The 18,812-nt window shown below is 29.8% G+C and overlaps 2 protein-coding genes across 3 annotated transcripts in view; one reads left to right on the forward strand and one right to left on the reverse strand.

Moving 5' to 3' along the window:
• The first annotated feature begins 5,417 nt into the window (after nucleotides 1-5,417).
• Nucleotides 5,418-6,335, forward strand: LOC135950364 (uncharacterized). Its single transcript, XM_065499911.1, has one exon. The coding sequence runs from the start codon at nucleotides 5,418-5,420 to the stop codon at nucleotides 6,333-6,335; it is 918 nt and encodes a 305-aa protein (XP_065355983.1).
• A 6,344-nt stretch (nucleotides 6,336-12,679) lies between these two features.
• The window catches only part of ab (abrupt), a 75,967-nt gene continuing 69,834 nt past the window's right edge, over nucleotides 12,680-18,812 (reverse strand). For both annotated transcript variants that reach the window (XM_065499472.1, XM_065499473.1), the window contains exons 5-6: nucleotides 14,546-15,232; nucleotides 12,680-13,112 (exon numbers count right to left, since the gene is read on the reverse strand). In XM_065499472.1, the coding sequence (XP_065355544.1) occupies nucleotides 12,691-13,112; nucleotides 14,546-15,232 (1,109 nt within the window). In that variant the 3' untranslated portion in view covers nucleotides 12,680-12,690. The remainder of the gene's footprint in view (nucleotides 13,113-14,545; nucleotides 15,233-18,812) is intronic.

The raw sequence follows: 18,812 nt of genomic DNA on the forward strand, positions 1-18,812 counted from the left end.
CGATTTTGACCCATTGTAGGTCCAACTTACTATGGTCTTATATATGTCGTTGCAAAGGTCTTTGAAATATCTATCATTATAGTATATCCATATTGTCTATATTTATGACTTAGTAATCCAGATATACAGTGGTGGCCAGGAATTTAAGACAAAAATTGTTTGCTAAATTCCATGTAATTGTCATTTATTTTTTCAAATATTTCCACAAATATGTATGCATGAGGGCTGTTTTAACACACAAGTGTATTTTATTCGACTGTATCAATTCGTACATATTCATCATGAACACATAAAATTTTTCTACAACATGACCAAAAATTTTTTTTTTTAAATAAACATATTTTTTCACCTTTATATCATTATAATTTTATTATTATAAAATATTCGGAACAAATTTCGTATTTTTAGTTCCATTAGTTTCGGTCATATCATGTTATTGACATCGGATGTTCGCTGAGGTGGGTCAACGTATTTCCACATATCTTTGTCCATATACCTATGTTTTACCGATTTTTCCAAACATTTTTCAGAAACTAGAAACATTAATAATAAATTGCATACCCTTAGAGGTCTTTTTATTTTGGCTCTATTGAACTTAAAATTCAGTTGATGAAAAAAATTCAAGTATTTGTCTTAAATTGGTGGCCGCCACTGTAGGTCAAAAATCGAGGTTGTCCTGGGGCCAAACTACCGCATGAGCTATCGAATTGAAAAATAATTTCGATATCGAAATTATGATAAAATGTACTAAATTTCTTGCTCGATTTAGTACATTTTATCATAATTTCGATATCAATGTACTAAATTTCTTGCTCGATATCGAATGCAATAATCTCAAATAAGAAAATTACGATAAATTTTACTCGATATCGAATGCGGTAATTTGGCCCCTGGTTTTTTCCATTTGTGGACTCGATTTTAAATATCTACCGAGGTGGAAGAATTTCGGAGATATTGATGTATGAATCGTGTATGTAAGTTATTTGGGGGCTTCGGAAAGTTGATTTCAACAGACAGACGGACATGTCTTAATATACAGGTATGTTCTGTAATCCACGTGATTTCAAATCACATACCGTTTTAAAATCACACTTGTGATTTGTGCCTGTTCTGTATATCACACGGTTATTGTATTTTTCGGTGTGATTTTAAATTTTCGAAAGCACAAGAAAACAGCTGATTCGTTTATTTTAAATGTTTTCTTTTGCAAATAATTTTGTAGAAATATTAAAGTGAAAATAAAAAATGTCTGGAGCTTCTGTTATATCTTTAATGGAATTAAAAAGAATGGAATTACATTTTATAAAAATTTTGCAAAAACTATGGCGCAAGCTCAACCACTATGTCAAAAGAAACAGCGAAGCTGCCACAGTACACAATTGCTTTTGGTTACCACTTGCTTCAACTTTGTTGCAGTTTTTTTTTCCAATTAGCGCAAAAGCTTAATGCATTTTGATAACTTATAATATAATCTAACAAATATTATAAATTTTATGACAAATTCTATAATTAATTTAAAGATATTGAACATATTTTAGACAAACATTAAAAAATTTTTGTCTGACAAGCTTCTATGTATTTTCGAAAATCATAAACAGCTGACAACTGAAAACAAACCTGAAACCACAAAAAAAATCACAAAAGCAAATAAACTTTTTACAGCAGAAAATGTGTCTCTAGATTTTTATTAAATTTTAAGTGTTTTTTTTAATAAAACAAGTAATTCTATAAGAAAATTAATAAAGGACATATTGTTTAATATACTTAAGTAATTTATTTTAATATTTTCCATGTAGTAGCCGCAGAAATAACCAAGTGATTTGAAAACATTAGTGACTTTGCTGAACGTTTTAAAATCACAAAATTATGTGCACAGAACACCTTTTATGTGATTTCAAACCACTTTTATAAAATGTGATTTGCAGAACATACCTGATATTTGCTATTTTAGATACTTTTAACATTATTGAGAAGTTTTCAACATCATTTTTTTATTCAATATCGTATTTTTTCTTATTTTGTTTTGATTTAATTTTGTATTTAACAGCTAAGTGAAATTTTTTTCATGAAAATCAGTTATTGCTTCCAAAAGTATTATGCACTTATCTTTAATGTATAGGTATGAACATGTTTTTAAATTGAACCATTAGTAATTTACACCTTCAAAATTTACCAAAAGAAATTTCAATTGTACTAACATTCCCAACCCTGTACTAGTTTGAATTATTATTGCTCTCCTTTTCATCTCCACTTTTTAGTCTTATTAGAAAACATTTAAGTGATCGGCCGCCAAAATGTTGTCGGATTATTATAATCGGGAAAAATAGTATAAAAAGTGTTCAAAATTAATTAAAATTATGTGAAAAATCTTAACCAATGTGTTGGTGATAAACTAAAATTGTTTAATTGAAAGAATCTATGAATGCTAAGTCAAAAATCGGAAATTAAAATTTGCAAATTTGTTTCTATTCGTTTCGTTTAATTAATAGTCGTGTACGAGTTTTGTTATTGTGTTTGTTAAAATGACGGAATAAGAAAATCCGCAACAATTGTTGGAATGCGTTAAAGGTTTGTGAATTGAATAATTTAAGGAAGTATATTAGTAAATAGTTGAACCACTACTATCTATATTATGGATGTTTTAATTTGTATGAAGAATACCGGGAAAAAGGTTTTGAACTTGAATTTTTTCCATACAAAAGGAATCATTACGTTATACAAATTTTGTTTCAAACCTTTTTCCTAGTATTCTTCATATAAATTGCTTACGTTTACTAGTGTTTTAAAAGAAATTTAATTGGTATTGACACTCTCGTTGTTATACCCAACACTACCATAGTGGGAAGGCTATTATCAAATTTTGCTGATGTTTGTAACGCCTAAAAATATAAGTCTGAGTCCGCCTTGCTGTTCGGTCCATTATTTCACATAGCCCACATACAAATGTCCTCCCTAAATACGACTTAATCGGTCATAAATCTTTTAATTTATAAAGGTATCTACACAAATGTAAAGAAGTCACATCACCTAATTCTATAACGATCGGTCCATAATTAGTCATGGCTCCCATATAAGGACAACTTCTGAAAATTACTTTAAATAGCATAATTCTATTTAAAATTTTGCTATCCAAATATAATTTAACGACCTAAATTCACTGCGATCGACTCACATATAAGGCCAACAGAAAAAACTTTGGTATCCAAATATAATTTAATAAAAATAAGTTTCATATAGAAATAAATCGAAAGTCCTATGCTAATGGCGATCGGTCCATAACTGCTCATTGCTCCCATATAAAGCCCACTTCCGAAAATCACTGACGAATATAAATTATTGAAATTTAAAAAGAATAATCTTTTTGCGCATTTACTCAGTGTAGGGTATTATATGGTTGGGCTTGATCGACCATACTTTATTACTTATTTTAACGGGTATAAAATCAATAAATTATTTTGCTTTATTAAAAAACTTAAGAATTTCGACCATAGAGAAATACACATAGAACGGAAAGTAGAAAAAACTCAAACTAAAAAATGACTCAAAATAATCACACATACGAGTGTTGTTTGTGTTTTCACATATTTTTTTTACTAATGCATTCTCACCACTTAGGTTTTTGACAACTGAGTTAGGTCTGTGACAGGAGAGTTTCTGCTTTATGATTTCGACTATGTTAAATCAGGATAACATGAGTAGTTAGTAGGGTGATCGGCCCAGTTTATAATAACCGGTTATAACCTAAGGTCGGTTTCGGTTTTTTTGAAAAGCTCACATTTCAAATATCGAAGAAATCGGGGTTTTCTCCTCGAATAGCCGGTTTTTCTAAAAGTGTGTTTTTATGAGTTTTAATGTATTAAAAAATATTCAAAGTCCAATAAAAAAAAATTAAAACAAATACTTCAACTACTTTAGAAGACTTTTTATATTTAGAAAATGTCACAAGTTATCTGGAAAGCCTGAAAACTTATTCAATGCTTTGTTTTATATATGTCATACAAATACACCATGTAAACGATAATTTTCAATCTCTAGTTTTATAAAAACAAAAAAAAATCGATATATTCCAAAGCATTTAAATTGTGTTTTACTTATTCCTAAGAGATTATTTTACCTTCATAAGGTCTTCAAATTTACTGACGTTAACGATCTTCTGGTCAAATTTGACCCAAATAGAAAATAGATTTTTTTTTAAAAAAAACCTAACGTAGTTGTTGACATTTAAAATTAAATTAAAGTCATAAAATATCAAAAATATCAACCACTCATTTTTAGAAAAAAAAAATTCAATTTTAATTTCAAAATGGGTAACATTTTACCCGAAGACCTTATGAAGTATATGAAAAACAGTAGTTCAGCAAGTATGATGAAAAGAGAAAGATATATATTAGAGCTACCAAAGATATATTGTAGTGCTACCAAAGCTCTGAAAATATGTAACTTAATTGTACGTAACAAAAGACCTTAAATCCAAACAAGTTAATAGATATTTTTTTGCCTATTTGTTTTTCTAAAATCCTAAGATAGCTGTAAAATTCATAAAATATCAAAAATATCAACCACTCACTTTTGGAAAAAATTAAATATCCTTGTGAAGGATAAAAGAAGTAATCAAAGTGGTTTTAATCAGTATTATTTTAATAAATAAAACTTTTTTTCTTCTTATTTCTAGGAGTTTTAATATTTTTCCAAAAAACCGGTTAACCGGTTATTATAAAAAAACCGAAACCGGTTTATATTAAAAAACCGAAACCGGTTTATATTAAAATTGTTCGAAGAAACCGAAAATCGGTTTCTAAAAAATGTCGAAAAATCGATCACACTAGTAGGTAGTTTCGAAAGAGACATTTTCAAATCAAATTGTATATAAACAAATTCAAACCACTATTATTGTTATTATTTTCTTTAAATATGATAATTCTTAGAAGATGTAATATTAGGCACGTTAATAATTTCTATAAGAAATAAAATTTCTATTTGATTCATTCTTATTGGCCGAATGTTTCTACTGCGGCTGGAAAATTGTAGTTGTGTGAACAAAATTCAGTTATTTCAACAGTAATACTTCTTGGCCAACAGACTATATGTTACTAGAGCCGAAAAATTATTTGGATATATCGTCCCCTCAATAAAACAATAGTGTATAAGCATTTACACCATTATTTTTGCATTGCATAATAAGTGTTGGCAACAGCCAAAAACCATAATTGATAATCTGGCAACCCCAGACTTTTTGAATTAAACGATATATTTTGTTCTCCTTTTTGTTATGTTAGTTCTTTATTTTACCTTGATTAATAAACATCGTTAATAGAATTAATAAATTGTTTTAATTATAATTGTACCAACGTACAATCATAACAGTGGCGACGAGGATTATTTTTTTTTTAAAAAAGGAACTCACGTGAATCTCGGGAATGAATAATACACTGGAAAGTGTCATGACCAAACTGTTGGTGCAACAAAATGAGGCCGCATCGCGTCAGCAGAGTCTGATCGAATCACTTGCTAGTATGATACGGACATCATCGTTGGCAGACACTTCACAGACAGTTCCCAGTACGGGGCAGGAACAATTGATGGATGTATTGTCCAAAAGTATCAATGAGTTTTGTCATGATCCAGATTCGGAATTGTATTTTTCAAACTGGTACAGCCGTCACGAAGCACTTTTCTTAGAAGACGCCAAATCACTTGGCGACGCATCGAAGGTTCGGCTAATTCTACGAAAATTGAACCAGCAAGTGTACGGAAAATATGCAGATTTTTTATTACCTAGGAAACCACATGATCTCAAATTCAATGAGACACTTACTACACTTTCCACATTGTTTGATCGACAAGAGTCGCTTTTCAACGTACGATATAATTGTCTTAAAAATGTGAAGGATGAAAATGAGGACTTCATTACGTATGCCGGTAGAGTGAATAAGTTATGTGAACGTTTCCAGAGTAATCAAATGACCTCGCAACAATTTAAATGTCTTATGTTTATAGTTGGATTACAATCACATGATTACATGGAGGTTCGTAGTAAACTTATATCCATGCTGGATAGGACCACTGACATTACGTTAGAGGGATTGACTACCGAAGTGCAACGTATGATGGTACTTAAAAACGACGTAAATCTGGTGGAGACACATACACCACAGGTTAATGCTGTATCTTACAGGAAATTTAAGGATCAACAAACCAGAAACAACGTACGCACTAAAGACGTTTCTGGTGAAGATAATAATGATGGCCCAACACGTCCTTGCTGGCAATGTGGATCAATGCATTATGTCAAAGATTGTTCCTATACACAACACGAATGCACAGAATGCGGTTAGATAGGTCACAAGGACGGTTATTGTAGGTGTTTTCGGGGACATAATACACAGAAACACGACAAAAAGCATCATGCATCGTATAAGCAATCACAACATAAAAAGGGAAAATACAACAACAACAGTGAACTGCGTACAAATGTTGTTACTGCTACACTAATACAGCCGCACATTGTAAAGGCAATTCACAATCATGTAGAACGACGCAAATTTGTAACAATCAGCATTGCACAGAAACAGATGAAACTTCAATTAGACACAGCAGCTGATATAACGATAATTTCGAAGGCAAATTGGATTATTATAGGCAAACCAGAATTGCAGAGATGTAAACAAAATGCTTCAGACGCTTCTAATAATTTAATACCTATAATTGGTGAGTTTGTAACGGAAGTACATCACAACGATCAAAGTCAGATTGCAACATTGTACGTTACAGAACTGGAAAATTTAAATGTGTTTGGTACCGATTTAATCGATAAGTTCAATTATTGGAGTGAACATTTGAATTTTATTTGTAATGCAATATCGGCAAATGGTCATAAGGAGGTTATTTTTAATGATATTAGGCAACAATTTCCTGAAGTACTTCAGGACAGAACCGGACATTGCACACAAATTAAATTAACATTACACGTCAAACCGAATTCAATACCGGTATTTAGACCAAAAAGGCCGGTGCCTTACGCGACACTTCAATTGGTTGAAGCCGAACTTAATAGATTGGAAACAGACGGTATAATCACACCTATAACACATTCTGATTGGGCTGCACCAATAGTTGTTGTACGTAAGCCGAACAACAAAATACGTATATGCGGTGATTACTCAACCGGATTGAATCAGTGTATGGAACCAAATTTTTATCCCTTACCACATGCGGACGAAATTTTTGCGAAGATGGCAAATTGTAAATATTTTAGTAAAATAGACCTTTCTGATGCGTACCTTCAATTTGAAGTCGATGAAAATTCAAAACAGCTACTGACAATCAACACACACAAGGGGCTCTACATTTTTAATCGATTGCCTCCAGGGGTAACATCAGCACCCGGAGCGTTCCAAAAGGCTTTGGACACTATCCTAGCAGGACCACGGCACATGAAAACGCAATCAAGGTAAGGGAGGTAATAAAACGTTTTAAGGAACTCGGCCTTACAATTCGCTGGGAAAAATGTGAAATTTTGGAATCATCAATAAAGTATCTTGGACATGTGATAGACAGCAAGGGCATTCACCCGGATCCTTCCAAGGTTGAATCAATTAGAAATATGCCACGCCCAAACAATGTGTCTGAACTTCGATCATTCTTAGGTGCCATTAATTATTATGGTAAGTTTATAAATTGTATGCGGGACATCCGTCAACCTCTGGATGATCTATTGAAGAATGAGGCAAAGTGGGAATGGACGAAGGAATGCGAGTCATCATTCCATGAATTTAAAAGATTACTACAATCCAACCTTTTGTTGACACACTACGATACCAAACTTCCTATTTTTGTTGCTGCGGACGCATCTACGGTCGGTATTGGAGCACAAATTTTCCACAAGATGCCAGATGGAACACAAAAGGCTATTTATCATGTTTCAAGGGCACTGACGTCAACGGAACAAAGGTATAGCCAGATAGAAAAGGAAGCATTGGCTTTGGTTTATGGATGTACGAAATTTCATCGTATGATTTATGGGCGTACTTTTACGTTATTGACGGACCATAAACCTCTACTTTCTATTTTCGGCTCTAAAAAGGGTATACCTACGCACACTGCAAATCGTTTGCAAAGATGGGCCCTTATCCTGATGAGTTATAATTTCGAAATTCAATATGTTAACACCAAGGAATTCGGAAATGTAGACATGCTTTCTCGCCTCATTAACAATCAACACCAAGACGAAGATTTTGTGGTAGCGGTTGTACAAACGGAGGATGATATACAATTTGTACTGCAAGACAACATTAAACACATACCAGTAACACAGAAAATGGTTCGTATCGCTACAAACAAGGATGCTACGCTACAGAAAATAATGGAATTTATACGAGATGGGTGGCCTGGCTCCCCGAAAATGATATCAACGGATACTGAACCTTTCTATAACCGTAGAGAATCTTTGTCTATTGTTGACAATTGTATTATGTCTGGCGACCGAGTGGTAATTCCACAGGTATTTCGCAAACGAATTTTAAGACAACTTCACAAGGGTCATCAAGGCGTTGAACGTATGAAGGGTCTCGCTAGGTCGTTCGTTTATTGGCCAAGGATCGATGCCGAAATTGCTGATTATGTTAAGCAGTGTAGAAATTGTGCAATGTCTGCAAAATCTCCAACAAAGGCCTTACTTAGTTCATGGCCGACACCAGATGAGGTTCTGGATCGCGTACACATCGATATTGCAGGACCATTGCGTGGTAAATACTATTTTATTTTGGTAGATTCTTTTTCTAAGTGGCCAGAGGTTGCACAGGTCTCTACAATTTCATCAAAGGAAATTACGAATCATGTTCATGAATTCATCAGTCGCTATGGTCAACCAAAAGTCATCGTGTCTGATAACGGAACTCAGTTCGTCAGCACAACTTTCAAATATTTTTACGAAGAGAGAGGAATTCATCACATATGCACACCACCGTATCATCCCCAATCCAACGGTCAGGCAGAGCGGTTCGTGGATACGATAAAGAGGGCGCTTGAAAAATCATATTGTGATGACTTCCCAGATGACAAGGTCAACTTATTATATTTTCTATCACAATACAGGGCAACTCCCAACCCAAATGCACCGAATGGTAAAAGTCCTTCCGAATGTTTTATTGGTCGACGCCTTCAAATACCTTTGGACCTTTTAAAGCCATCACCAGCATCAGTTGGGAAGCGAAACACTGTTATGGAACAAGCTTACAATACGAAACATGGAGCGAAGATACGTTGTTTCAAGCCAGGCGATAAGGTTTATGCACGGGTCTTCAATAAGAATAAAATGTCATGGACATCCGGCGAGATAATAGAACGAGTTGAGGACGTAATCTACAATGTACTTTTATCCACACGAAGACGGAATACACTTATTAGATCTCACGTAAATCAGTTACGCGAGCGATTTTCGAATGAATTATCATTGCCTGATTCATACGAGGAATTAAATACGGCAGAAACGGTTGATACATACACTGAAGACGATACTGAAACATCGACAATGATTCCGGAGGTACCAGCTGAAGTCGAACCGTATCGTAACCAGGAGCGTGACAATCTTTACGGTGTTGTCCAAAATTTGGAACCCCGAAAATCTACTCGAAATCATCGCGCTCCCAGACGTTACTCCCCATCTTGAAAAAGGGGAGATGTTGGCAACAGCCAAAAACCATAATTGATAATCTGGCAACCCCAGACTTTTTGAATTAAACGATATATTTTGTTCTCCTTTTTGTTATGTTAGTTCTTTATTTTACCTTGATTAATAAACATCGTTAATAGAATTAATAAATTGTTTTAATTATAATTGTACCAACGTACAATCATAACAATAAGAATCTACATAACTGATTCTATATGTGGTCAAAATTTGGTGAAATTCTACTTCAACAAAGTGGGTCAAAAGATCAATTGAATTATTACTTTTGTTCTAGATGTCTACTAACACAAAAATTGTAAACTCAATTATTTCGAAATGGCAAAAAAAATATGCACTATTGTTTTATTAAGGGGACGATATGGCCATCACAACGAATTTTAATATTTAAATTTTAATTTCGAAAATTTTCAAAATATATATTCCCGCGAATATTTTCCCGCGTATGAACTAGTTCTGAGGGATCTCTTCGGAGATTGTTATTTTGTATCGCAGGTATATTATTGTTGTTATTTGTGTGCTCGACTGATCACGTCTCATGATGAATTCAATAGTAAGACCTAATGCTGAAATAAATGCTGAACCAACTGTGTCGGTCAATTTACTGAAATCAAATTGGGGGCAATAGATCGGGGGGATTTCGTTTAAACTAATACCCATGGGATTCAATTGGGACATTCTTGGCCTATATTTCTTTCATACTCACCATGTTTTTAACCTCAGTTTATAACAAAAAAAAGATTTCCAAATCATACAAAATTAAAGTAAAAACCAAGTATATTTTTTGTTTTATAAAATATTTCAACTAAAATTTATTTAAAAATTATTTTTAAGTATTAAGTGTTGTGGTTGTTTGTTTTAGGTTACTTCTTTTTTATACAAAAATTATAAAATAAACTTAAATTTATATTGTAATATTTATAGAAAAATCAATACAGTGGATTTAAATTAATATAAAAAAAATAAAACTTACAAAGAAATATCGCAAAAATTAAAATTGAGGTAGAACTTAAAGCAAATAAAAATTAATTAATATTAAGATAAAAATAAGAAGATGCTAACTCTTAAAGAGTTAATTAAAAAAAGAGTATTTTTTATATAAAAATCATAAAAATAAAAAGTTAAGTTAAATTATTTTAATTTATTTAATAAGTAAAGCTTAAGGAAATTAAGTAATAATTCATTTTTTAAATTGTGTCATTTGTGTTTGATAAAATTCAGAAAACAATATATATAAATTGAGTTTGTTTAAAATTAAATGCTGAGTATGTTTTGAGGTAATAATTTCCAAGTAAAGAGAAATAAATTAAAGATTTGTTTTAATTTATTAAATGCATATTTTATTTAGGGTTTTTTTTAGTTTTTTTAACATAAGTACTACTTGATTAATTTAGTTATGTTTTTTTTTAAGTTTAAGCAAGATGTGGTGTTTTATTTAGTTTAGTATTTTATTAAGTGCATTAAGTGTGGGGTTTAAATACTTATTATTAATTTATATAAATTGGCAAGATTTATTTTGTTTATATTTAATTATATTATATCATATTTTTTGTTTGTGTTTTTCTTGTTAAAGTTTAATTTTATAATAAATTATTGCATTTTTGTGTTGGTAGAGTTTTCTTAAGTTTAAGTTTTTGTTATTATAAATATTTACATGATTTATTATTATTAAGTTTTCTTTATTTATTCTTGAGGTAAACAAATTTATATTTCACTGACTTGTTGTTTAAACAAAATTATAAAAAATTGAGGTAGTTTTAAGGTTTTTTTGTTTGTTTGTTTAATATAAAATGTATTTTATTTGCTCTTTTAAAAAGGAATGTCTTTTATTTTTCTTTTTTAGTTTCCTGAGTTTATTTATTTAATAAAAAAAAAATATTTGTATTTTTTTATTTGTTAAAGAAGTCAAGTTGTATTGAGGTGGTTCTGTTTTTTAGGTTTAAATCCCTGGTTCTATTAAATGGCACATTTGAATTACTTTTGTTTTGAGTTATTTTATTTTCTTGAGTTAAGTTTTAGTGACAAAATTAAAATATTTAAGTGATGTTTTGAGGTGGTTTCTTAAAGCCAGTGTTTTTTTAATAATTTCAATTAATAAAAAAAATATTTGAATTTTTTTTTCAAAATTTTGAAATAAATTTGTTATATAAACTTAAAATTTTTTAATATTTAATTAAAGCAGAGTTTTAATAGTTTCAAATCACTAGTTATATAATTCAAATAAATTTCAATTTAAAAATATTTCAAAAAAAGGCACTTGAAATTAAATTTTTTTTAAAAAAATTAATAAATTATAACAATTTAATAAAAAAAATATTTTAACTAATTCTTTGTAAATTAATTTAAAACAATTATTAGTTTAATAATTTGAAATTTGAAAAAAAAATTTAAAAAGTTTTTAAATTACTCTGCTACTTTTTTTTAATTTTAAACATTTAATATAAATATTTACAAAATTTCTAATATACTACTATTAAAATAAAAAGAAATTACAGTTAAACTCTACTATTATATAACTAAATCTAAAAATTGCTTTAAATTGGTTTTACAGTTGCAGTAAATAGAGGTATATTTAATTTGCCATCTTTTATTTTCTTCTTACAATATTGCATTTCTTTCATTTTCATTTCAATATATACAATATTTAATTTAATATTCATTAATTATATTTCTTTAAAAAACAAAAAAATTATTCTTGCAGATTTTCTTTAAGGTAAATCGTATACTAGCAGCGATTTTCCTACTTTAAATTCCTCAAAAAAAATTTAATTTTTTGTTATAAACTGGTATACATATTTAAGGCTTCTTTAGTTTCATTCAATATTTTTCTTAAAATTACTTTAATAAATCAATTCAATACCCATTTTTTTTTAAGTTCGCATTTCTAAGTTTTTATACCTTACTACATATGTCTAATCATTAAACTATATTTTTTTTTCTTTATATTCATTAAGAATTTTTCTTCAAATATTTCACTAAAATTTTAAAAATCTCTTTTTTGCAATTTATGTATTATGCACTCCCTCATCTTCTGAGTAGTTGTCCTCATTATCGGATCCCCGATTGTCGTGATGAGAACCCGACTGATTGTTGCCATCTAAACCCAAATCCATGGGTTCTGAGATATCTCTTCGCATATCGTTATTGTGTGTGGCAGGTGTATTATTACTGGTTGCATTATTGCTCTCATGATTGGGTGTGCTCGACTGATCACGTCTCATGATGGGCTCAATGGTAAGACCCGAATTATTACCCGCTGCTGAGGTGAATGCTGAACCGGCGGTGCCAGCCAATTTACTCAAATCGAATTGGGGCGGCAATAGACCGGGTGGGATTTTGTCCAAACCATGACCCATTGCATTTAGTTGTGCCATTTTGGCGGCATGTAATGCGGCGGCAGCAGCGTGTTCTTGGGACATGCCCATGCCTAAAAGGAAAGAAGATAAATAAGTAAAATTTTAAATATTTTAAACATTTTAGAGAGAGAGAAAATTAAACAAAATGTTAAGCGTTTTAACCCTCTAACACGTCCGATCTATTCGAAATATTTTTTATTAGATCTTTTTCATTAGTTTTTCAATAAAATCGTATCACACTCTTCACCTTTTTGCACCTGGCTCCTAAACTTAATTTGCAAATTAGTTTCTGATGGTTGTTCTGAGTTTATTGGGTCATAATTACCCTAAAACAAGTAAGAGTGCTATATTCGGCTGTGCCGAATCTTATATACCCTTCACCAAATTATACTTCAAAATTTTAAATATTTTTAGGAAAACAAAATTTAATTTTTTTTTCAGTTGTTTTTTTAATTTTTTGGAAAAAAATTTTGTCGATTGTTATTTTAAATTTTAAAATTTTTTTTTTTTAAATTCAAATTTTTTTTTATTTAAATTTGAAATTTTTTTTTTTTAAATTTGAAAAATTTTTTTTTTGTTCTTTCAATTTTTTTTTAGTGATTTTGACCCATTGTAGGTCCATCTTACTATATTCTTATATACGTCGTTGCAAATGTCTTTGAAATATCTATCATTAGATATCCATATTGTCTATATTAATGGCTTAGTAATCCAGATATAGGTCAAAAATAGGTCAAAAATCGAGGTCGTCTTGGTTTTTTCCTCATATCTCAGCCATTTGTGGACCGATTTTGCTGATTTTAAATAGCAAAATTCTCGAATTATTGAAGATTGGGATCCCGAAGATATCTGGGGTCTTCAGAAAATTGATTTCAACAGACAGACAGACGGACATAGCTTAATCGACTCCGCTATCTATAAGGATCCAGAATATATACTTTATAGGGTCGGAAATGAAAAATGTAGAAATTACAAACGGAATGACAAACTTATATATACCCTTCTCACGAAGGTGAAGGGTATAAAAATTATGCGACAACAACAGGCAAAATTGGATTTTTTGTATTAAAAACGTATAGTTATGTTTTAACCCAGGGCACACTTAGAAAGGTGACTGCGATGAAACAGCTGATTATATTTTTTATTCATTTTGAATTGTCAATTCACATGTGGTTGTTGTGGCGAAAAATACAACAAACCCAAAAGCAAAATCAACAACAGGCAACTTTGACAGTTCACCTACTTTTTAACAAAAACAAAGTACCTGTTGTTTTTGTATTGTTGTAGTGATGCAGTCACCTTTCTAAGTGTGCCCCGGTTTTAACCTAAAGATTATACTGACAGTTTTCATACAAAAATTATTTTAACCGACACTATAACTATAAGTTAACATGTAACCAGACTTGTTACATTTCTGTAATTTTTCTTAAATTTTGATTTTTGCCGCTTTAACGCTTTCATTCTGTTTTCATTTCACTTGAGCTTTATTGAATTTTCCACTTACCAAATGTATTCTCCGTTATAAACTGCAAATATGTATCCAACAACGACTGACCACCCGCTGTACTAGTCGGTATTTGGCCACCCACTAAATCCTTCTGCTGACCCAAAGCCGCAACAGCCGCCGCAGCGGCAGCCTCATTACGTATACGCGATATCGTGGTATTAGCATGACCAAAGTTGCTCAATAAACTCTCGTGATAACGGCTCAAATCATTACCACCCATATTGCTGCCAAAACCAGCACCGGTAGTCAAATCCTCGGGATCATCATCGGAATCGTCCATTTCATCCTTCAAGCCCACACCCATATTCAAGTCAACCTTTTGGCCATTACCACCACCAGTACTGTTGGTGGGTGAAGCGCGTGCCCTCAATTCGGCTGGGGAAATCTTTACACCAGCCTTGGCCAGTAGGCGAGAAGCTAATTCGGGATCAAAAGCACTGGGCATGGGTAGAACGGGTAAATCTTTGGTGGAAATACCACGATGTTGACGCGACATATGAGAGTGTAGGGAATTGCGTGACTTGGCAACAGTGCCGCACAAGACACAACGATAGCCCGGACAGACAGTGTGTTTATCTTCCAAATGAGTACGCAATGTATGGGCCGAACGATAGATTTTACCACACTTGGGACAGGGGCGAGGATCAGTAGCACGTACACGCATTTCCAAAGAGCGGCGAGTAACTAAAGAGAGCAAATAGAATATTAAATTGATTATTAGTTAAATATTTAAATTGTTTATTATGTAAGTGTTTTTCTTTTTAATAAAAATCCTTTTTTTATTTATTTTTTTTTTTAATTTTTTATTTCTCCTTTCATTTCTTTCTTTAGTTTTTAATTTTTATTTGAAAATATATTGTATATATTTGCCTTTTTTTGTCTTAGTTGTTGTTGTTTTTAGTTTAGTTTTTTTTTTAATAATACTTAAGGTTTTTTTGGGGGGTTTTACTAAAAACTAAATAGTAAATTATATAATTTTTTAACTAAATAGGAATTTGGTTTTTATTTTGAAGGAATTTTTTTTTTGTGTTTGTAGGTACTTCCTAAAATTGTTTAAATTATAATTTTTATTTTAATTTTTTTTAGTTTTTGTTGAAATAATATTTTTTTTTGTAAAAAAATTCTTTCAAAAATTGTTTTTATTTTTTGTTTAAATTTCATTTTTAATAATTTGTTTTGATTAATTTAATAGGAACCTGTTTTTTACGTATTAAACATTGTTTTATTTTTTGTTATATTTACTTTTTTGGTTGTTTTATTTAGGGTTTTTGTGAATTTGTTTAAAAAAAATTATGGTTTAAATAACAATATTTATTAAAATAATAAACAAAATGTTATGGCACTGAAAAGAGTTTGGAAATTTTTAAAATTTCATAGTTAGACTTTCAAAACTATAGTTAGCAAAAGTTTAGAATTTTGATTTTTTTGATCACTTCAGCTAGCGCGAGAGCTTTCTCTGCCTAGTGTTTCTAAATAACTTTAGAGCAAGCGAGAGTGCTTTTTAACAGCTTTATATATGTCGAAAGAACACTTCAACTAGCGATATATGTTATTAAACATATTCTTTTCTTTGGAAATTTGTATAATTTAATAAGACTTCCAAACTATAGTTAGCAAAAGTTTAGAATTTTTATCTTTTTGATCACTTGAGTTAGCGAGAGATCTTTCTCTGCAATCTAGTGTTTCTAAATAACACTTGAACAATCGAGTGAGCTTTTATAAAGCTTTATATATGTTTAAAGAACACTTCAACTAGCTTTATATTTTATTAAACTTTTTATTTTCGTTTCATCAGTTTTTAATCTGTTAAAATTTTTCTTTAATTCTTTAAAAATTTTGAAGTTCTTTACTAAATTTCTGAATATATTTCTTTTATATCACTTTAATTATTGTATTGATATTATTTTAAGCGAGATTTCTCTAAAACTAAAGTGTTTTTTAGATTAAACTTTAGCCAATGAGAGTTTTTGAAATTAAACTTCTTAAATAAAATATAGCTTTTGAAGCTTAATTACTTAAATAACTTTTAAGTTAATTAAAAGTTTTGTTAAACAAAACTTGTACACAGAGAAAAAAGATTCGTAGTAGCAACCGAATTTGTTGTCAATCAAACTGTTTACAACTGTGGCTACAAAATTTTAGATAGGCTATCAAAAGTTTGGTTGCTTCAACCGAAATTCTTCTTTATCAACAGTACACAGAGAAAACAGATTCGTAGTAGCAACCGAATTTGTTAACAATCGAATGATTCTGCCTTAATGACCGAATTTTACAGCTGTGGCTGATTTTCGAAAGGCTATGAGAAGTTTGGTTGCTTCAACCGAAATTCTTCTTTATCAACTGAATTTCTGGCAACAAATTCGCTTGCTACTACGAATCTGTTTTCTCTGTGTACGAATGATTTGTTTTAACAATTTAATTATTATTCTTTGGAATTTTGAAATTTGTTGACCAAATTTCTTTAAATTTTGTTTACTTTTCAGCGCAATTCAACTTAGATTAAGTGTAAAGGATTTAATTAAACATAAATTCTTATTAAAATAATAGTTTTATGGAAATTTGAGCTCTGTTTTATTATAGTTTTTTTTGAATAGTAGCAATATTATTTTATTTATTTTTTAATTATTTACTAAGTTTATTTACTAAACTATACATTTGTTTTATATTATTTATAGTTTTTTTTGTCTCTTAATATTTTATAGATTATTTAGGTTTTTTTTTGTAATTTTTCTTAATTTTGTTTTATTTTTTTGGCTAAAAATATATTTACGCAGGCACATTCTATTTTGTTTCAGTATAATTATAATACTTTTATTTTTTTTTAAATTTTTTTAGTATATAAAAGTTTTTTTTTTGTTTAAATTAAAATAATTTATAAAAATTAAAAGTTTAGGAATTTGAAACTTGTTTCAAAGCTGATGTTAGCTTCCAAATACACAAATATATTCATAAATGAAACTTGTTTTCTCTATGTGCCCATCACTGATCTAAAGTATGATACTGATCACAAAGAGACATACATTACACATAAATGTATTAGTAGTTAAGCACTGATTGGGCAATGTTGTGTAAATTGCCGACGATGTTTTGATCCAGGTGGCTATAAATTCCGACCACTGATCTATATAATTTGAAGAATAAATCAATCGATTTTACTCATTTATGTTTTTTTTTTTTTTTTGCCAAAAAAACGAATTGATCTAGAAGGAATGGGTATTTATATTTCACCCATATTTTAGAATATAGTTTTGAAGAACTGATTATATAGGATTTTTTCCACTTTTAATTTTTGTAAATTATTTTTATTTAAAATTTCTATTTTTCTTCTTGATTTTTTATCTACAATTTATTTTTCTTTATTATAATACTGTTTATATTTGTTTTTAATTTACTATTTATATGCGTTTTATTTAATTTCTGTTTTTTCTCTTGTTTACTTACTAGCTATAGGATTTTTTAAATAGTTTTTTTTTTATAATTATTTTCTTTACTAAATTACAAATTTTTGTTTTAATATAATTTTTGTTTATATATTTGCATAATACATTATTGTATAGGAACGTATAATTTTGTGTATATATTTCATTTCATTTTTTTTTATATATTTATATATAAATATTAGTTATGTATAGATTTCAAAAGTTTTTGTCTATTTAATAGACAGTAAATTAATTAATTGTAATTTATAATATTTGTTATAGGAATAAATTACAAAATTTATTTATTTAGTGTAGTTTTTTTTCATCGTTTTTTTGGTTTGGTTTTTTTTGGAAAGATTTTAAATAGTTAAGAAAAGTTATAGAATATTTGTTCAAAAGCTTGTAGCAATAAAATAAAATACCAAAGTTATTGAAATATTTATTTAAAGACAAACTTAAGACAATAAGATATTTTTTTAAGAATTATAAGCCATCTTAAGATCTGCTGAAAAATTCAGGAGCAAAAGAGAGAAAGCCAGCTAAACTAATGAGAGATTTCTTTAAGAATACTTTAGCTAACGTAAGAATTATTTTAGAACAACCAAACATGCGAGAGAGTTCTTAAATAACACTCTAGTTAGAGAGATATAATTCTCAAAGAAGACGTGAGTTGGTGAGAGAGCTATTAGAGAACATTTAAGCCAGCGAAAGAGTTCTTAAATAAGAAGAGAGAAAGTTCTTAAAGAACACTTGAGTTGGAGAGAAAGGTATTAAAGAACATTTAAGCCAGCGAAAGAATTCTTAAATAAGAAGAGAGAAAGTTCTTAAAGAGCACTTGAGTTGGC

The sequence above is a fragment of the Calliphora vicina genome, chromosome 2, assembly GCF_958450345.1.
Source record: "Calliphora vicina chromosome 2, idCalVici1.1, whole genome shotgun sequence".
Classification (NCBI taxonomy): Eukaryota; Metazoa; Arthropoda; class Insecta; order Diptera; family Calliphoridae; genus Calliphora; species Calliphora vicina.